This window comes from Trichomycterus rosablanca, chromosome 11 (genome assembly GCF_030014385.1).
Source record: "Trichomycterus rosablanca isolate fTriRos1 chromosome 11, fTriRos1.hap1, whole genome shotgun sequence".
Lineage (NCBI taxonomy): Eukaryota > Metazoa > Chordata > Actinopteri > Siluriformes > Trichomycteridae > Trichomycterus > Trichomycterus rosablanca.
Genome location: NC_085998.1, coordinates 27,155,805 through 27,176,235, shown reverse-complemented (window position 1 = coordinate 27,176,235; position 20,431 = coordinate 27,155,805). Strand labels below are relative to the sequence as shown.

Sequence of the window (20,431 nt, the reverse complement as noted above, 5' to 3'; positions counted from 1 at the left end):
GCTGCCATCACAGAAGTGTAAATTACCTTTCCCGAGGGCACTGACACAGCCCCCATACCATGACAGACCCTGGCTTTTGGACTTGTTGCTGATAACAGTCTGGATGGTCCTTTTCGTCTTTGGTCCGGAGCACACCGCGTCAATTTTTTGGAATGCTGATTCATCTGACTTCAATACGCATTTCCACTGTGTGATGGTCCATCCTAGATACCTCCGAGCCCAGAGAAGTCGACGCTGCTTCTGGACATAGTTAACATAAGGCTTCTTTTTTGCACAGTAAAGTTTTAAGTGGCATTTGTGCATGTAACTCTGTATTGTAGTGCATGACAAAGGTTTGCCAAAGTAATCCCTCACCCATGTGGTTATATCAGCTATTGTTGAGTGGTGGTTCTTGATGCAGTGCCGCCTGAAGGATCAAAGATCACGTGGATTCAGCTTAAGCTTGCTCCCTTGGCCTTTACGCACTGAAATTCCTCCCGATTCCTTGAATGGTTTAATAATATTATGCACTGTAGAGGGAGAAATATGCAAATCCCTTTCAATCTTTCTTTGAGGTAGATTGTTTTTAAACATTTCAATCATTTTCTCACACATTTGTTGACAAACTGGAGATCCTCTGACCATCTTTGCTCATCAACATGATTATAATCACCTGTTGACATCACCTGTTTGGAATCACATCATTATGTAGTTTTTTCACCTCATTACTAGCCCTAATTTGCCCCTGTCCCAACTTTTTTGGAATGTTTTTAGGCCTGAAATGCAGGAATGGATGTTTATTAAAAAATGAAATGAAGTGGGTTCAAACTGTCTGCAATCAAATAAAATCAAAGTAAATGTAAAGAACACTGTGTTTTTATTTTATTTGCATTTTCCATACTGTCCATACTGCACTTTTACTTGTTTTTGTGAGTATTATCAATAATGTTAAAGTAAACCGTTTGTGCATTTGTGCAATAATATTTCTTTATTTAATGTGGATTAGGTGTAGTTTAAAAAGGTCCTTTTGGGAAAAGTTTCTAAATCAATGTTAACCTTTGCTAATCCCAGTCTAATCTGAGTATTGACATATCAGCCTTTCTGTACTTTTGTTTGTTTTTTTAAGAAGGCTTGTCATTCTTGATCTGCTCCCCTATTGATTCTTTCTTTCTTTTCATCACTTTTCGCTCAATCTTCTTCAAATGAAAGACGAGAGGGGCATCCTGATGACTTCTTTGTATTCTGGCATAGCTAAAATGATTTCCTTTAAATTTTTTTGTAAAGAACAGCTTCCTAGCACTGGTCCTCTTTTCCAATTGCAATCTGTGCCGCTGTTTGGACTTTAGATGGGGTTGTCGATGCTCCCGGCCTTTTCATTCAGAAACGAATTAATTCAAACTTCAGACTGTAAATAAGTTCATACTTTCAAACAAACTTTGGGTTCTGAAACACCACTGAATGACATTTAATCAGAGGTGGAAAGAGTACTGAAATATTGTACTCAAGTAAAAGTACTATTACTTTAATGAATTTTTACTTAAGTACGAGTAAAGTTACTAGTCTAAAAATCTACTCAAGTAAAAAGTAACTCATTTAAAATGTACACAGAGTAAACATTACTTAGTTACTTTTTTAACAGCAGGGGGTGTCTCTTCTGTGTAATGCAAACAGGACAAGTGGATATAAATCTCACAATAGTTGTTTTTAATTAAAATATAATAGAAAAAAACATGTTGATACAACATTTAAAACATTTAGGGATGTGTAATGTGTCATTTTAGTACAGACCATTCCATAAAACTTTTTCAAACTGTATAACCACTAGTGATGGGTCGTTCGCGAACGATCCGATTCTATTGAACGGCCCTTTAAAATGAACGAAAGGAACCGAGTCGCGCCTCTGGGAGCCGTTATATATTTATTTCTATTTGTGCGCAGTTCTTATCGGTGGTAATCCACCCATTCCGCTTAGCAGAAACAAACACAGGCACATCTCTGCACAAGAGAGGATTTTTTCTGAAATTAAATGCAATGCAACCACAATATGTCTCTTCCCTGTAGTTTTTTCTTTATCACGTATTACCAAGCGGACCTTCAAAAGTCAAAGAACTTGGGGTTTTTTTTATGCAAACTTGCCCTAAATGCAAATTTTTGTAAATTTTACTAAATTGTTTTTGTGTTTCTAATGTTTTTTATGCTTGAAATGTAAGCCCAGTTTGGCTACAAGTTATACAACAGATGATTTATTGCAATTATTTTAAACTATTTTTGTTATTAAAATATATTTGTTGTCAATGTGTATACTTTTGACAACAATCTTTTTTTCTCATTTAAGTGTTGTTTGAATTAGGCCTACATTTAAGGCAAGGTAGCAAAATTTGCATGATTGTTCATCATTGATATTAATATCAGGGGTGTCTTATAGTTACCCAGTAGCGCCTCTCTCTGCCTGAAAAAAGAACGAGTCATTTTTTTGAACAGTTTATTTTCCATCGCAGAATTCACTGCAGCAGTTTCCCAGACTTTTTTTTACTCAGTAACGGATGTTATTTAAAATGTAGCGAATTACAATTCTTAATACAAAACATACTTAAGTAAAAGTAAAATTACTGGTTGTAAAATCTACTTTAAAAAGTACAAGTACACAAAAAAACTACTCAATTACAGTAACGCGAGTAAATGTAATTAGTTACTTTCCACCTCTGCATTTCAATTTATTATTTTGACCAGGATTTGGTTTGTCCTGTAATCTGGGGTAGAGACTGTAGTCTTGCATAGCGGTCCCCAACCTTTTTTGCACCACAGACCGGTTTCATATAGGATATAATTTCATGGACCGGTGGGTGCAGGAAGATTTAATAATATTGCTTACAAATGGTGTAAAATTTGCTTTTTTCTCGCTGCAACGAGATGCTGCTCTCACCTAGGGGTGACAATAAGACAATAACACCCAAAATAGAAACAGTAAAACTTCTTTTCTAGCAATCTCTAATTATTCATTCTTTCTGTGCGGCCCGGTAACACATAGTGGCCTGGTGGTTGGGGACCACTGGTCTAGCACAGTGATCTCCAACCTTTTTCATATAAGATATAATTTCACGGACCGGCGGGGGCGGGAGGATTTAAAATAAAATTATATGATGAGCATAATAAAAATAAAAAGTGCACAACAATACTACTCACCAGTGACAAAAAATCAGTGGGAACCCTGAGCTTTTTTCACTGCAATGATAGCGCATACAGTCTACTACATAACTTTGTTTTGGTTGCCATCACTGCAGAAAATCCCACTTCACAAATATAGGATGTTGTAAATAGAAGCAGTATTTTCATTGCTTTTGTAGCGATTTTTGCATGTCTAATTGCCTGATTGCATAATGCTTACTCTCCACCAATGCCGATCCCCGCTTAGATTGAGGAGAACTGGCTGCTCAGCCCAGCCGGCAGGCAGAGCTGAGACTCGATATGATTTATCTAGATCCCAGCTCTGGCTAGCATGTGTTCTGTTTTAGCATGTGTTTTAACGCTGCGCGTCACTCATCCAAGTGACTGAGAGTGCTGAGAGTACCATCTTACAACGCTGTGATTGGAGCTAAAACTCAATCATATGTGACAGGCACACATGGCCATTGTAATTAATGGTCATTGTGATTTGAATATAGACCTGATCACTGGTTCCTTTGTTATCCAATGGTCCGGCTTCGGTCGTTATGCAAATCAACTGCATATAAAGTTGGGGTATTCACCACCAGCTCAGACTGAAGAAGTCACTTGGATGAGTGATGAAACGTACTGTACCTCTACAACCAATTTGTGTCCAGATGAACTGATTCAACTTTGTGGATTTGTGTATCTGGATTACTGAGCATGCATCAAGAGACATTTAAAGGCAATTTAAAGCAGTCAGTTTACATATTTATTAGGGCTGGGACCGATCCAATACTCTGAATTGGTATTGGTCCGATATTTGCCAAAATCACTGGATCGGACATCGGAAGGAAAAAAACTTGTAATCAGATCCGATCTTTACTGTTTCTTAATGTAAATAACACTTAATGTAAATAAGGCCATTCAGAAATTAAAACACACTTATCTACTTAGCATTTTTTTTAAATCATCTACTACTGCCACATCTAAAAACACTGTTTAAACACAATAAAAACTGCTTTATAAATGATAAATCACTCACCAGCTTGGAGATATCTCTCATCCTCAACGATTAATCCATTAGTGTTATGAAATAAAACAAACTACACCGTTTCCCGTTTAGCCACAGACGTCCTCTTCAAAATCCAGCAGGATTTTTAATAAGCGCGCTTTGGTTTTTAATAATCTAAAAACGTGACAGAACTTTAACGGAAAATTCTAATTGGACCATCGCGTTTCATTGACATCCACGTTTTTCCAATTGTAGACACTTTGGACGACACGCCGTAAAGCGAGAACAACAGCTCGAACGAAAGTAAAACCTGTTAGTAGCGTGGTCGTCATGTAAAAGTGTTGTGTGTAAAAGTGAAAATAAAAACAGCAGTTTTGCATAAGTGTGATGTTGTAGGTTGTGTATTTATTCCTTTAAAATATTTGTTTCACAGTCTGAGCATTGTTATTTAGATAGCTAGTTTAACCATGGTGCATTGAGACATGTATTATTACTGCTTAGTTGTTTGAGAGGAGAAATCGGTATTGGACTGGTAATGGTATCTGCAGATACTCAATTTGCAGTATCGTATCAGACATAAAAAAGTGGTATCGAGCCAGCCCTAATATATATATGTAAGACTTAAACATTTGTCATGGTATGGTGGTGCACCAGGGCCCATATCAAGGGTTAACTGCATATGTGCAAAGTTACCATTGATGTGGAGGCTGCCATCAAGGCGACCGCTTTGCCTGGAAGTCAATGATTATTTTAGTAAGACGATGCCAGGCCTCATTCTGTATGCACTGCAACCCTATACATAAAATGTATGCGCTTGACTGGCTTGCTTACAGTCCAGATCTGTCTCCTATTGAAAGTCTGTGGTGCAGCATGACGAGGAGAATCAGTCAACGATAACCACAGACTGAAAAAAATTCCTCTTGCAAAACTACAACAATTAGTGTCCTCAGTTCCCAAACCATTAAAAAAAGTCTCATTAATTGGAAAGGTGATGGAACACATGGTTTAACACAGAATCTTGCAGTGAAAAATGGTCTTATTAAGCTGACTGACAATGACACAATGGTGGTGTACAGTCTCTTAGCCTTCTTTAATAATGGTGGATCCTTCTTTAATACCCATCATGATTTCATTAACTGTTACCAAAGCACCTGCTTATTATGGAATGTTTCAAAACACTGAACCTTCAATATTCCATCAACTTTTTACTTTTATTTTGTCTCGATTCCAACTTTTTTGGAGTGTGTTGCAAGCATCAAATGTGTTTCTGTATACAAAATAAAATAAAGTTGATCAGTGAAATTATTGGAAATCTTTCTATTTTTATCAGTTAAATAAAGATTTTAAAAAATTATGTAAACGCTATGGAGTAAATGATGAGGGGGTAACACTTGTTAGTTTTATATGGTATAACACATAGGATTTACGTTAATTAATTTAATTTTTAATTTTTGTTAATTTTACAATTAAAATAATTAATTTTTAAATTTGTGGCATTTGGGGTTAACCATTGATTTAATATGAAACAAAATTTAAATGGGACAATAAAAAAAGGTCTTCACGTTTTAAGCTGTTTAAACTTAGCTTAGTTTTCTGGTCTTTTCAAGCCCTCATTTTTACCAGTGAATGGTAAGTGCAGTTTAAGTTTATATTTTGTATCTGGCTGTATAAAGTATGCCACTAAACTCTACAGAGTCCTCATAATTACAATGTTCAGTTTATCTATTTTACTCATTACTAACAAATTAATTCTATCATGTAAATTGTGGGGTGGCACGGTGGCTAAGTGGGTAGCACTGTCACCTCACAGCAAGAAGGTCCAGGGTTTGTTTCCCAGGTGGGGCAGCCTGGGTCCTGTCTGTGTGGAGTTTGCATGTTCTCCCCGTGTCTGTGTGGGTTTCCTCCGGGTGCTCCGGTTTCCTCCCACAGTCTAACGGCATGCAAGTGAGGTGAACTGGAGACACTAAATTGTCCATGACTGTGTTCAATATAAACTTGTGAACTGATGAACCTTGTGTAATGAGTAACTACCATCCCTGTCTCCCCGTGTCTGTGTGGGTTTCCTCCGGGTGCTACGGTTTCCTCCCACAGTCCAAAGACATGCAAGTGAGGTGAATTGGAGACACTAAATTGTCCATGACAGTGTTCGATATAACTTTGTGAACTGTTTAACCGTGTGTAATGAGTAACTACCATTTCTGTCATGAATGTAACCAAAGTGTAAAACATGACGTTAAAATCCTAATAAACAAACATAATTTTGGGAACTTGGTTGATGAGTTAATTTAGCCCTCAATGCCAGTTCCAAGCCTAAATAAAAATAAGAATGTTGCGCCAGGAATGGTGCCTGACATAAGTATTGTGCTGGTATGCAGACCAAACAGTACTGGGACATCCCTCCTAACCATTAATTTCAGATTTTTCAAACACACCCTTACCTATCAAATGTGTAAAATCACTAAAGTTAAATAAATAAAAAAAAAAGTTTTTAAAAGTTCAGCTATCGTTTGAGAAAGGGCATTTCCTTTTTCTCCAGTATGACTGTTCCCATGTGCACAAAGCAAAGGCAATAAAGACATGGTTTGACAAGTTTGGTGTGGAGAGACTATACAGAGCCCTGACCTTAACCCTTTTGAAAACCATTGGGGTGATTTGGAACACTGATTGCAGACATGGCCTTCAAGACCTATAATCTTTACAGATCAGAAAGTTGGGACAGAATGGAAAATGCAAATAATAATAAAAAAAAACACAGAGTTTCTTACATTTACTTTGACTTTTATTTGATTGCAGACAGGATGAACCTGAGATATTTCATGTTTTATCTGCTCAACTTCATTTCATTTATTAATAAACATCCATTCCTGTATTTCAGGCCTGCAACACATTCCAAAAAAAGTTGGGACAGTAAAGCATTTACCACTTTGTAATGTTGGCATTCCTTTTTACCACACTTAAAAGACGTTTTGGCACCGAGGATACCAAGTGATTTAATGTTTCAGCTTTTATTTTGTCTCATTCTTCCTGAAAACGCGTCTTAAGATGTGCAACAGTACGGGGTCGTCGTTGTCGCATTTTTCCTTTCAAAATTCTCCACACATTCTCTATTGGGAACAGGTCAGGACTGCAGGCAGGCCAGCCCAGTACCTGTGCCCTCTTCTTCCACAGCCACGCCTTTGTAATGTGTGCAGCATGTGGTTTTCCCTGGAAAAGATGACGTCTTGAGGGCAGCACATGTTGCTCTAAGATCTCAATGTACTTTTCTGCATTAATGCTGCCATTACAGAAGTGTAAATGACCTTTGCCAAGAGCACTGACACATTCATGGGCGTTCAGCTTAAGCTTTACGCACTGAAATTCCTCCCGATTCCTTCGGAATTGTTTGATAATATTATGCACTGTAGAGGGAGAACTATGCAAATCCTTTCCAATCTTTCTTTGAGGTTAATTTTTTTTAAACATTTCAATAATTTTCTCACGCATTTATTGACAAACTGGAGATCCTCTGATCATCTTTGCTCATCAAAGACTCTGCTTTTGTACCAAACCATGATTACAATCACCTGTTGACATCACCTGTTTGGAATCATTTACATTTACATTTTCAGTACTTAGCAGACGCTTTTATCCAAAGCGACTTACACGAATCCAAATCACATCATTATTTAGTTTTTTCATCTCATTACTAGCCCTAAATTGCCCACGTCCCAAAGTTTTTTGATTTGGGGTTGTATAATATTATAATCAAAATATAATATTTGTAATTAATAATATTTTTTAACAAAAAAAACAAACTCTGACATTGTTACAAGGGTGTGCAGACTTTTTAGCCCTGTATTTTTGCATGTATTCAACTAAATATATATAAATTGTTTCCCCTGAGTATTTTATCCCCTGATTTCCTCTTGATGATTTCACATTTACTGTTAGCTAAAGTTATTCCAGTAACTGAATCATCATTAAGATTTTGCTGGCACATCCACATGAGTAGACTCTGGTTTTTGGATGCCCTCTGTTTATCCTTTATGTTGGCAGAAATAAGCATGAATTTGAGAGGGAATAGATTCTGAGTTTGGCTTAGTTACAGCAACTTTAAGACGATTGGCAGTGTTGGGGCCAGATCAGCAGTTTATACAGTTGTGGTCGACATTGTTTGCACCTCTGAATATTAAGTTTACCATGTAAAATATCTCCTGAAATAATGTGATAAAGTTGCAACATTAGAGTATCAATTGATGTGTACACTGATCAGCCATAACATTAAAACCACCTCCTTGTTTCTACACTCACTGTCCATTTTATCAGCTCCACTTACCATATAGAAGCACTTTGTAGTTCTACAATTATTGACTGTAGTCCATCTGTTTCTCTGCATGCTTTGTTAGCCCCCTTTCATGCTGTTCTTCAATGGTCAGGATCCCCACAGGACCACCACAGAGCAGGTATTATTTAGGTGGTGGATCATCCTCAGCACTGCAGTGACACTGACATGGTGGTGGTGTGTTAGTGTGTGTTGTGCTGGTATGAGTGGATCAGAAACAGCCACTAATTAATTTTTTTAACACCTCACTGTCACTGCTAGACTGAGAATAGTCCACCAACCAAATATATCCAGCCAACAGCGCCCCGTGGGCAGTGTCCTGTGACCACTGATAAAAGTCTTGAAGATGACCAACTCAAACAGCAGCAATAGATGAGCGATCGTCTCTGACTTTACATCTACAAGGTGGACCAACTAGGTAGGAGAGTCTAATAGAGTGGACAGTGAGTGGACACTGTATTTAAAAACTCCAGGAGCGCTGCTGTGTCTGATCCACTCATACCAGCACAACACACACTAACACACCACCACCATGTCAGTGTCACTGCAGTGCTGAGAATGATCCACCACCCAAATAATACCTACTCTGTGGTGGCCCTGTGGGGGTCCTGACCATTGAAGAACAAAGTAAAAGGAGGTTAAAAAACATGGAAACAGATGGACTACAGTCAGTAATTGTAGAACTACAAAGTGCTTTTATATGGTAAGTGGAGCTGATAAAATGGACAGTTAGTGTAGAAACAAGGAGGTGGTTTTAATGTTATGGCTGATCTGTGTATGTATGTTTGTGTATAGATATATTTACATTTTCGGAATATAGCAGACACTTTCATCAAAGCGACTTACAGTATACAGTATAGTATAAGGAATTGGTGGTACGGGCCCTTCTCAAGGGTCCAGCAGTGGTGTGGTTTGAACCAGCAACCAGTGAACTCTAGCTTAGCGGATACGGTACTAAACAAGTAAGCAGAAGATTGCAAGGCAGGGTTGCATGTAAGAAGTCCTGACTCACAATGGACATTTCAGTTCATTCCAAAGGTGTTCAATGAGGTTGAGGTCAATACTCTGTGTAGGGTACTGGATTTCCTCCAAACCAAACCTGTCAAACCATAGGGATCTTATATTTGGCACAGAAACACTGTCATGCACAATCAGCACTTCCACCTCCTTGCTGGCCTGCATAGGTACAGAAGGTGGGCAGGTGACACCAGCAAACAAACACTTCTCACCGGATTTCAGCTGATTTGTGTTCTTATACAACTGTCTTTTTGACTAGAGTAAGAAAATGTTTACTGAGTAAAACACAAAGCACTTCTGTAAGTTGCTCCAACGAGTGTTTGGACTTAACAGTGTGTATCTAATGCCAAGTTCACACTACACAACTTTCCAAGTCGTCAGGTCGCTGTACAGTTCACACTACATGACTGGATCTCTTGTAATCGGGAGTCTTTCAAGTCAGTGTGGCTTTTACACTACATGACTGATCGGCGATAGGGGGTCACACACTACATGATCTTTCACCAACTGGAATCACAGGCGAGCTTCTCTGGTCTCTGGTCTCCCAAACTACGTTTTGAGACCAGACGAGAAGTGACGAAGGGTCCAAAAATGCAAGTCAACAAGTAGCGAGTGATCAAAGTTTGTGCTCTGATGTGTGTAAAAATAAGTAGGAAAAATAAGAACAGCTTGGATTGTTCTATAGTGAGTTGGAGGAACAATAAGGTCAGAAATACTGTAAAACTTGTGTGTATGCCGATGTATTCTGATATAAACTATATTATGCCCCTGTCCCACCTTTTTACAACTCCTCCCCTGCCTTTCCCCTCACCCCGTATCTTGCGTTCTCATTGGCTGTTCGACATAGCACTCATTGCCAGTCGGGCAACTCAGATCCAGATATCTGACAAGCTAGAAATCTCTCAGCGAGCCGCTCGGATCGAGTTGTTGAGTAGTTCACACATAGCGATTGAGAGCCGAGTTTTGATCGCTGAGCGAACGCCGAGTTGCTCCCGAGCCGGCAAATCGTGTAGTGTGAACTAGGCATTAGATGAGTAGAAGCTATACCCCTGCATACAGTCCATTTAGCTGTTTTTCTATTTAACCACAACTAAATAAAAAATGAAATGCAAGACATTCAGGTGGGACATAATGAATGCAAATAGCTGCATGAGCCTGGAGTTACGAGGATAAATAATACATCATTAATCAAAATAACCCAAAACAACACTTTAAAAATCCTGATTAAAACAACGTGCGGGGGATCTCAAGCAACGTGGTGCATTGTGGGAATCGATTTTATTCTGCCTTTTAGCGAAAAAGTTCATTGTGCTGCAAATAAAGATAGAAAAGGCTGCTGTGTGCTGATGCTTAGAAAGAAAATAACAAGTCGAAGCTGCAGGGATCGAAACCAAAAGCCCTATCAAAAGTAATTTTGTGAAGTGTCTGATTTATGAGGAAATACTCTGTGGGAAACCTTCACTAGCCTTCAGTCAGGGTTGCACAGTGGATAGACCAGGAGCAGTACTCTTATTGGCTGTATAAGCTCTGTACACTCTTCCACAACAAGAGAGATTAGAAATGGTAAAATGTTTCTCAAAGTAAGATTGGAAAGGATTTGCATATATGCTAAGTTAAACATGTGAAATAACCATCAAATCCACTCTAAAAGCTCCACATGTATTTGTGTTTAGCTGTATTTACTTCACGTGTGGTGTTTATGCAGCTCGGGGTTCTGAATCCGCAAAAAGCTTCACCTAAATAAAGCGTAACGTGGCTTAATGTACTAAAAGTGCTATACAGGAACACTAAATCTCTCTCTGTTATTACAGGTTATAAGTGCTCTGTGCTGCCCAAATTCATCGGTCGTTGTTTTAGTACAACAAGCCATGTTAAGCTTTATTTTTCACGTTAATCGTTGTTTGTACTGTCCGGGTCACTTTTACCATGTCATATCACACAGTTCTTTGAAAATATCAGCGAATATCAGCGGCAAACTGATTCAAAGTTTTATCAGGTGAACTAAAAAATATAAAAGTGCAGCGCAAATGCGGTTTTGCCTCTACACCTCTACACTGTGACACGCCCACAGATGACGTCACGGTTCGCGATGAAAAACCACGTATTCTGTGGTGTCAGATTAGAACGCAAGTTCGCTGTCTGGAACCTCTTTTTTTCGGTGGAAACACGTGGAACCGGTTCAAAATCAAGTTCGGGAACCAGAACGGAACCGGAACCACGTCGGTGGAAAAGGGCCTTGCTTAAGGGCCCAACAGTGGCAACCTGGCTGCCATGGGGCTTGAACTGGCGATCTTTGAATAACTAGTCCAGTACCTTACCCGGTAGGCTACAACTGCCCCCACAACTGCTAGGCTACAACTGCCCCCACAACTGCTAGGCTACAACTGCTATACAAACATTGCGTCCCAAAGATACATATTTTGGACCTTTAAGACCAAGGTTGTGCTGGTGACTATACACTTCTGTTCTTACCTTAGATGGTAGGCAGTAGTAGTGGTGGTTAAGGTAGGTACTGGAAAAGTAATCAGAGGGTTGCTGGTTCAGGCCCCACCCCACCAAGTTGCCACTGTTGTCCTGAGCAAGGTCCTTAACCCTCAATTTCTTAAATTGTATTTAATCATAATTGTACATCGCTTTGGATAGAAGTCACTAAACTCCAATAAGCATTTATGGGGTACATGAAGCCAATCTTTCAAGTAACATCACCAAATTCTCTTTAGTGTTTTGAAATCATGCATGGATAACATGGTTTATCAGAGTTTGCACAGACTTGTGGAGTTTATGCCAGCTTGAATGCATGCTGTTATAACAGAAAAAGTCGGGCCATACCAAATACAGTGGACCCTTGACTTCTGAATTCAATCGATTCCGAAGGGCTGTTCTTAAGTCAAAATGTTTGTTAGTTAAACCTATTTTTCCCATAAGAAATCATGTAAACAGAATTAATCCGTGCCAGACCTCCCAAACCCCCCCTTACCTAACCTTTCTAATGTCTTAAATGGTCTTTTTTGTTATAAATACAAGTATATTTTCCCTTAAATCTTAAATTATAGAATATGCATTACTGTAATAAACAATAAACAACAATACACAGTAGTACTGTACATAAAAAACACATTACATTTCAGTACAGTACGTGTGCTGTACCATACACCATAATACATTTCCTTCTTTTTATATAAAATGTATCTACCAGAAACAACAATAACTCTCATATTTTTCTATTATTTCCTTCTTTATTTCAATAGTGTTGTATTTTGTAGATGTAATTGCACAAAAGAAAAACTACTTTACTCAGTGATTTCCTTCTTCTCTCTTACTAACTGTCCCCTCTTTCTGACAGCTACTGGCAGAAGTAATTATACAACACAACAAATGCAATAGATTTGTTCATTTTCTCAGCACTGCGCTTCCTCTGCACATTGTTTAGGGACATTTTAATATTGAACTTTACAAAATATAAAGAATACACTGAAAAAACACTGTCCGCTGTCCGAATGTTTGCTCACTGCGTGTGTATATATATATATATATATACAGTATATATATACAGTGTATCACAAAAGTGAGTACACCCCTCACATTTCTGCAAATATTGCATTATATCTTTTCATGGGACAACACTATAGACATGAAACTTGGATATAACTTAGAGTAGTCAGTGTACAGCTTGTATAGCAGTGTAGATTTACTGTCTTCTGAAAATAACTCAACACACAGCCATTAATGTCTAAATAGCTGGCAACATAAGTGAGTACACCCCACAGTGAACATGTCCAAATTGTGCCCAAATGTGTCGTTGTCCCTCCCTGGTGTCATGTGTCAAGGTCCCAGGTGTAAATGGGGAGCAGGGCTGTTAAATTTGGTGTTTTGGGTACAATTCTCTCATACTGGCCACTGGATATTCAACATGGCACCTCATGGCAAAGAACTCTCTGAGGATGTGAGAAATAGAATTGTTGCTCTCCACAAAGATGGCCTGGGCTATAAGAAGATTGCTAACACCCTGAAACTGAGCTACAGCATGGTGGCCAAGGTCACATGGTCTGCATGGTCGTCATCCCAGAAGGAAGCTGACGCACAAGAAAGCCCGCACAGTTTGCTGAAGACAAGCAGTCCAAGAACATGGATTACTGGAATGCCCTGTGGTCTGACGAGACCAAGATAAACTTGTTTGGCTCAGATGGTGTCCAGCATGTGTGGCGGCACCCTGGTGAGAAGTACCAAGACATCTGTATCTTGCCTACAGTCAAGCATGGTGGTGGAAGCATCATGGTCTTGGGCTGCATGAGTGTTGCTGGCACTGGGGAGCTGCAGTTCATTGAGGGAAACATGAATTCCAACATGTACTGTGACATTCTGAAACAGAGCATGATCCCCTCCCTTCGAAAACTGGGCCTCATGGCAGTTTTCCAACAGGATAACGACCTCAAACACAACCTCCAAGATGACAACTGCCTTGCTGAGGAAGCTGAAGGTAAAGGTGATGGACTAAACCCAATTGAGCACCTGTGGCGCATCCTCAAGTGGAAGGTGGAGGAGTTCAAGGTGTCTAACATCCACCAGCTCCGTGATGTCATCATGGAGGAGTGGAAGAGGATTCCAGTAGCAACCTGTGCAGCTCTGGTGAATTCCATGCCCAGGAGGGTTAAGGCAGTGCTGGATAATAATGGTGGTCACACAAAATATTGACACTTTGGGCACAATTTGGACATGTTCACTGTGGGGTGTACTCACTTATGTTGCCAGCCATTTAGACATTAATGGCTGTGTGTTGAGTTATTTTCAGGAGACAGTAAATCTACACTGCTATACAAGCTGTACACTGACTATTCTAAGTTATATCCAAGTTTCATGTCTATAGTGTTGTCCCATGAAAAGATATAATAAAATATTTGCAGAAATGTGAGGGGTGTACTCACTTTTGTGATACACTGTATAAAGAGAGAGACGGTTGGAATCAACTTGTTCGTGACATCACGGGTTTCACGAATTTCTGTTCGTAATCCGAAATTTGTTCGTACGTTAAGTTGAAAAAGATCGTTTGTAACTCGAAATGTTCGTATGGTAAACCGTTCGTAACCCAAGGGTCCACTGTACTGTTTTTTTTAAGATTCAGTTTTTCACTCAAATTGTTGTGTAAGTGAAATGTAAATGTATATGAGTATATGTATATAAGACATTCTATTAAATGAAATATCTTACAATAAATTACATCCATTCTTTCAAAACCATTATTAGATGCAGAGATTTGCACATGTACACACGAGAAAGCACACACATTGTTTCATGGATGCTTATTTAATAAAGTTACTTTATGAGTTGACCTAGTACAGGCATGTGAGTGGCAGCTGCTTATGAAGTGAGTGAAAGGAAATTGTTCAGGGATTTTCTAGAATCAATGTAAGGAACAGTGCAATAGAATGTAACATTTCTTCAGTTATTTTAAGAATTTTAATACATTTCATAACAATTGTAGCACATTCTTAGTGTAACTTGCTTGTGTAGGTTAAATTCTCAAAACTAAGTTTAATAATTGTTACAGATTTGTAATAGAGTTCAACAGTGACTCTGGAAGTAAACATGACATTATTTTTGCACTTATGAATGTTATAAATGTTCTTATATTTAAACGCCTTACATTTAACTGCTCTCTGCATAGTGTATAGTACAGTGTCATTGTAGATTGCACTATATTTCCAATATACAGTGGTGCCTTGAAACTTGACATCAGTTGGTTCTGGGAGTGGCATTGAGTTTAAAAGGCGTTGAGTTTCAAGGTATTTTTTCCCATAAGGATGTATGGGAAATCTGTCAATGCGTTCCATGGAACTGCATATATTTTAGGCTAATGTAAAATAATGGGGTTGTTTTTGACACTTATACACTGAAAATAACACAAACATAATATAAAAACACTGAAATACAATTGAAAACAGTTAAAAAAAAAACAATAAAACCTGCACTTTACTTTTACTTCTTTATTGTTTCCTTATGCTTCTAAATCGTGGAGATACTTGATGTTGAACTACTGGATTCTATTCAGTAAAGGCACATACACATGAGAAGCGGCAAAATACTGTAGCTTTTGCGCTGACTGTGCCGTTATTTCCTATGGAGTGTGGCGGTGCACAAAGCTTAATGTGACTTACTGTACTAAAACAGCGACTGAGGAATTTCATTACTGGAAAGAACTTATGTGCAGTAATATTTGGGAGAGATTTAGTGTTTCTATGTCGTTCTTTTAATACATTAAGTCACATTAAGCTTTTTTTAACTATGTGTTTTAGACTCTCTCTAAACAAAAAAGCTGATTCCTACAATTTCTCAGCTCCCCGAGCTATAACACAAGTTTAAAGTGAAACAGGTTATTCCGCACAAATGCAGATTTGTCTCATATTTACACTTTGATGACGTTTTACTGCACCGCTCAAGCCAAGCGAGTTTAAGGTAAGTTGACTTTAAGGTAAACGAGTTTAAGGGTACAATTTCTTGACAAAGGGCGTTGAGTTTCAAAGATTTTGAGTTTAGGGGACGTTGAGTTACAAGGTACCACTGTATAAGCATTTTAGCCATAGGTAATTTTGGGAAAAAATTTATGCAACCAAGTAAAAACACGTGTTTGTCAGATAAATAAAAAGTGCTCCCATTAAAACTGAAACGTAAAAAGTTGTTTTTAATACAGTGGTGCCTTGTAACTCAACATCCCCTAAACTCAAAATCTTTAAAACTCAACGCCATGCCGCTCAGGTGGCGCAGCGGTAAAAAGAAACGCGCTGCAACCAGGGCTGGATTCTGAGAACGTGGTATCGAATCCAGCCTTGCTTTACCGGTTCGAAGCTGAGTGGCTATATGAGCAACGATTGGCCGGTTGCTCATATGGGGGGTGGGACAAAGAACTGGATGTGGGTCTCTCTCTGTCAGAATGCGATTGCGTTCTCTGCCGGCTGATTGGAGGCGCTTACACAGAGATGGGAGAGGGTGCCCTTAGGGTGTGTCTCTCCGCATGCAACGCTAGGTGGCGCCAAACTCGTCAATGTGTGGGTGGCAAAAATGCATCTGGCTGCTGCTCGTGTTTCGGAGGGGATACGGGTTAGCTTTAATCACCTCCGTCGGGGCAGGGTTCGGTATAGACAGAGAGGAAGCATGATGCTAATTGAACAATTGGATGCGCTAAAAGGGGAGAAAAAGGGGTAAAAAAAAAAAAAAAAACCTCAACGCCATTACATTTGTACCCTTAAACTCAATGTGTTCACTTTTTTTTGTTTTTTAAACAATTGATTTATTTAATTTCAAATTAACAGTGAACAGCCACTTTGTTCAGTGCTTCACCTGAGTGGTGCAGTAAGGCTTCATCAAGTGCGAATATAAGACGAATCTGCATTTGTGTAAAATAACCATCATATTCATATTCATATTAAAATTATGACATGAAACACTAAACCTCTCCTAATTATTACTGCTCATAAGTTCTCTCCACTAATGAAATTCCTCACTTGTTTTAATACAATAAGTCACATTAAGCTTTGTCCAACAGTTCTTTATTTTTAACTGTTTTCAATTGTATGTTTCTATATTATATTTGTGTTAAATATGTATGTGTCAAAAAACCCATTATTTTACATTAGCCTAAAATATATGCAGTTCCAGAGGACCATGGAACACATTAACAGATTTCCCATACATCCTTATGAGAAAAAATACCTTGAAACTCAACGTCTTTAAAACTCAACGCCACTCCCAGAACCAACTGACGTTGAGTTTCAAGGTATTACTGTAATAGTATTTTTTCAGTAATGATAACTGAGTGGATGTGATGCATAAGCATTGAGTTGTGAGATAAGTAAGAGCAATATGATGATCTGATGATGAGCTTTGTAATCTAGTCTATATTAACAGACCACTGTTTGATTTTAGGCTAAGAACAAGTCTCAGTGGCGTGTGGAACCAGCTCAAGGGGAGATCCCTCCTGAGGGACTGGTTGAGCTGAAACTGGTGGCTCATCTAGATGACACGCTGTCCTTTAAGGACAAATTACAGCTGAGCATCCTGGACAGCCAAACCCACACTGTGCCAGTTTGGGCCACAGGCAAGGGCACCACTATAGTCACTGACCGGCCTTTTGCTCCGAGCCTGGACCTTGGATCTCATTTTAGGTATGTTGTAGAATGGATCAAATGCCAATTTGCATATATTTATTCAATTAATATGAATTATATATACACTGATCAGCCATAACATTAAAACCACCTCCTTGTTTCTACTCACTGTCCATTTTATCAGCTCTACTTACCATATAGAAGCACTTTGTAGTTCTACAATTACTGACTGTAGTCCATCTGTTTCTCTACATACTTTTTTTTAGCCTGCTTTTACCCTGTTCTTTAATGGTCAGGACCCCCACAGGACCACTACAGAGCAGGTATTATTTAGGTGGTGGATTATTCTCAGCACTGCAGTGACAGTGACATGGTGGTGGTGTGTTAGTGTGTGTTGTGCTGGTATGAGTGGATCAGACACGGCAGCGCTGCTGGAGTTTTTAAATACCATGTCCACTCACTGTCCACTCTATTAGACACTCCTACCTAGTTGGTTCACATTGTAGATGTGAAGTCAGAGACGATCGCTCATCTATTGCTGCTGTTTGAGTTGGTCATCTTCTAGACCTTCATCAGTGGTCACAGGACACTGCCCACGGGGTGCTGTTGGCTGGATGTTTTTGGTTGGAGGACTATTCTCACTCCAGCAGTGCTGCTGTGTCTGATCCACTCATACCAGCACAACACACACTAACACACCACCACCATGTCAGTGTCACTGCAGTGCTGAGAATGAGCCACCACCCAAATAATAGCTGCTCTGTAGTGGTCCTGTGGGGGTCCTGACCATTGAAGAACAGCATGAAAGGGGGCTAACAAAGCATGCAGAGAAACAGATGGACTACAGTCAGTAATTGTAGAACTACAAAGTGCTTTTGTATGGTATGTGGAGCTGATAAAATGGACAGTGAGTGTAGAAACAAGGAGGTGGTTTTAATGTTATGGCTGATTAGTTTATATATAATTATAATATGTGTGTATGTCAATAAGGTAAGAACAGTAAAGATTATATATAGTACATGGCCAAATATATGTGGACACTCAGCTGTAAGCATGTTATCTTATTCATAAAACATTCATATAAAGTAGCTCTTCATTGCAGCTATAACAGCCCTCAGAATGTGTGTCTGTGGGAATTTGTGTCTGTTTATTTAAAAGTGTATTTGTAAAGTAAGGCATGGATGTTTGACAAGAAGGCCTGGTATACAATCAACATTCCAATTCATCCTAAAGGGGTTTAACGGAGTTGAGGTCAGGGCACTGGAATTTAGTCACACTTAAGACTTTAAATCAAACTCATCACACCAAACTCTTTAAAGCATGTCTTTATGGACCTTGCAATGTGCAGGGGGGATGCTATAACAGGAAAGGGCCTTATGTCACAAACTTAGAAGCATATCATTTATTTTATATACTTTATTTTATACACCTGTTATTAAAAAGTGTGACCTTTTATACACCCGAATTAAAAGTTTAGGAGGGGTATCCATAAACTTTTGGCCATTTAGTGTAGCTGTTGTAGTGTTTTATATGAAGTCTGCTCAACTGAAACTTTCCTATGTTTGCTCTGCAGCTCAGGCCCGTGCCAGTATCACTTTCAAATCACCAACAAAGGCCGCCGTTCTCACCAGCTTTTGTGGGTCACTGAAGGTTTTCCTCATTTCCACCGCAAAGGTTCATCAACCACCAACACCTCCAGGGAGGGCAAATTTAGGAGTGTGCTGAACCCTCCAACTTTGGATTCCCCTGTGTTCTCTGTGACCCCAACATGGTTGGAACTCGGCCCAGGTAAATCAACCAACATGCTGCTGGAGGGCTCCTGTAACGCACCCAAGGTAATGCAAACATTTATTTCCCTCAACTGTACTTAATACCAGTGTTTTTCAAAATGTTTTTAAACTCTATTTTATTAAGAATTACAAAAAAACACATCACTTTTCTACATAATCACCTCCTGATGCATTTTCCCAGCATTGTACCAACTTTTTAATTCCATCAGCAAAAAATTGTATTGGTTGAGCCAATGAGCCGCTGCTTTCACATCATCATCACATGAAAATCTTGTTCCTCTTAAAGCTTCTTTGAGCGGTTCAAAAAGGTGGAAATCAGATGGCGCTAAATTTGGACTATAAGCTCTCTCTCAATTTCTCAGACACGACCAGTTACTACTCCTCCTGCCCTCACCATTTCCAACCAAAATATACAAGTGTGTCACGATTCCAGTCTCTATGTGCTCCTGGACCCTGGTGCACCTGCCACGCCCACCTCTCCAGGAGCACATGTTAGAGGATTGTTTGTGTTTAGATTGACAAGCCAACACCCCCTTGTTGTGATTGGTCTCCAGCTAATTAGCCACAGCTGAAGCTCATCTGAGCTAAAGGGACCACCTTCCTAATATTGTGTTGGTCCCACTTTTGCTGCCAAAACAGCCCTGACACGTCGAGGCATGGACTCCACTAGACCCCTGAAGGTGTGCTGTGGTATCTGGTACCAATATGTTAGCAGTAGATCCTTTAACTCCTGTAAGCTGCGAGGTGGAGCCTCCATGAATCAGACTTCAGTCCAGCACATCCCACAGATGCTCGATTGGATTGAGATCTGGGGAATTTGGAGGCTAAGTCAACACCTCAAACTCGTTGTTGTGCTCCTCAAACCATTCCTGAACCATTTTTGCTTTGTGGCAGGGAGCATTATCCTGCTGAAAGAGGCCACAGCCATCAGGGAATATTGTTTCCATGAAAGGGTGTACATGGTCTGCAACAATGCTTAGGTAGGTGGTACATGTCAAAGTAACATCCACATGGATGGCAGGACCCAAGGTTTCCCAGCAGAGCATTGTTGCCCAAAGCATCACAC

The 20,431-nt window shown here is 39.3% G+C and overlaps 1 protein-coding gene across 1 annotated transcript in view; it reads left to right on the top strand.

Annotated features, from left to right (window-relative positions):
- hydin (HYDIN axonemal central pair apparatus protein) overlaps window positions 1-20,431 on the top strand; it is a 262,192-nt gene that overhangs the window by 93,983 nt on the left and 147,778 nt on the right. The window contains exons 19-20 of the mRNA XM_063004123.1: window positions 17,394-17,632; window positions 19,149-19,410. Of these exons, the coding sequence (XP_062860193.1) occupies window positions 17,394-17,632; window positions 19,149-19,410 (501 nt within the window). The remainder of the gene's footprint in view (window positions 1-17,393; window positions 17,633-19,148; window positions 19,411-20,431) is intronic.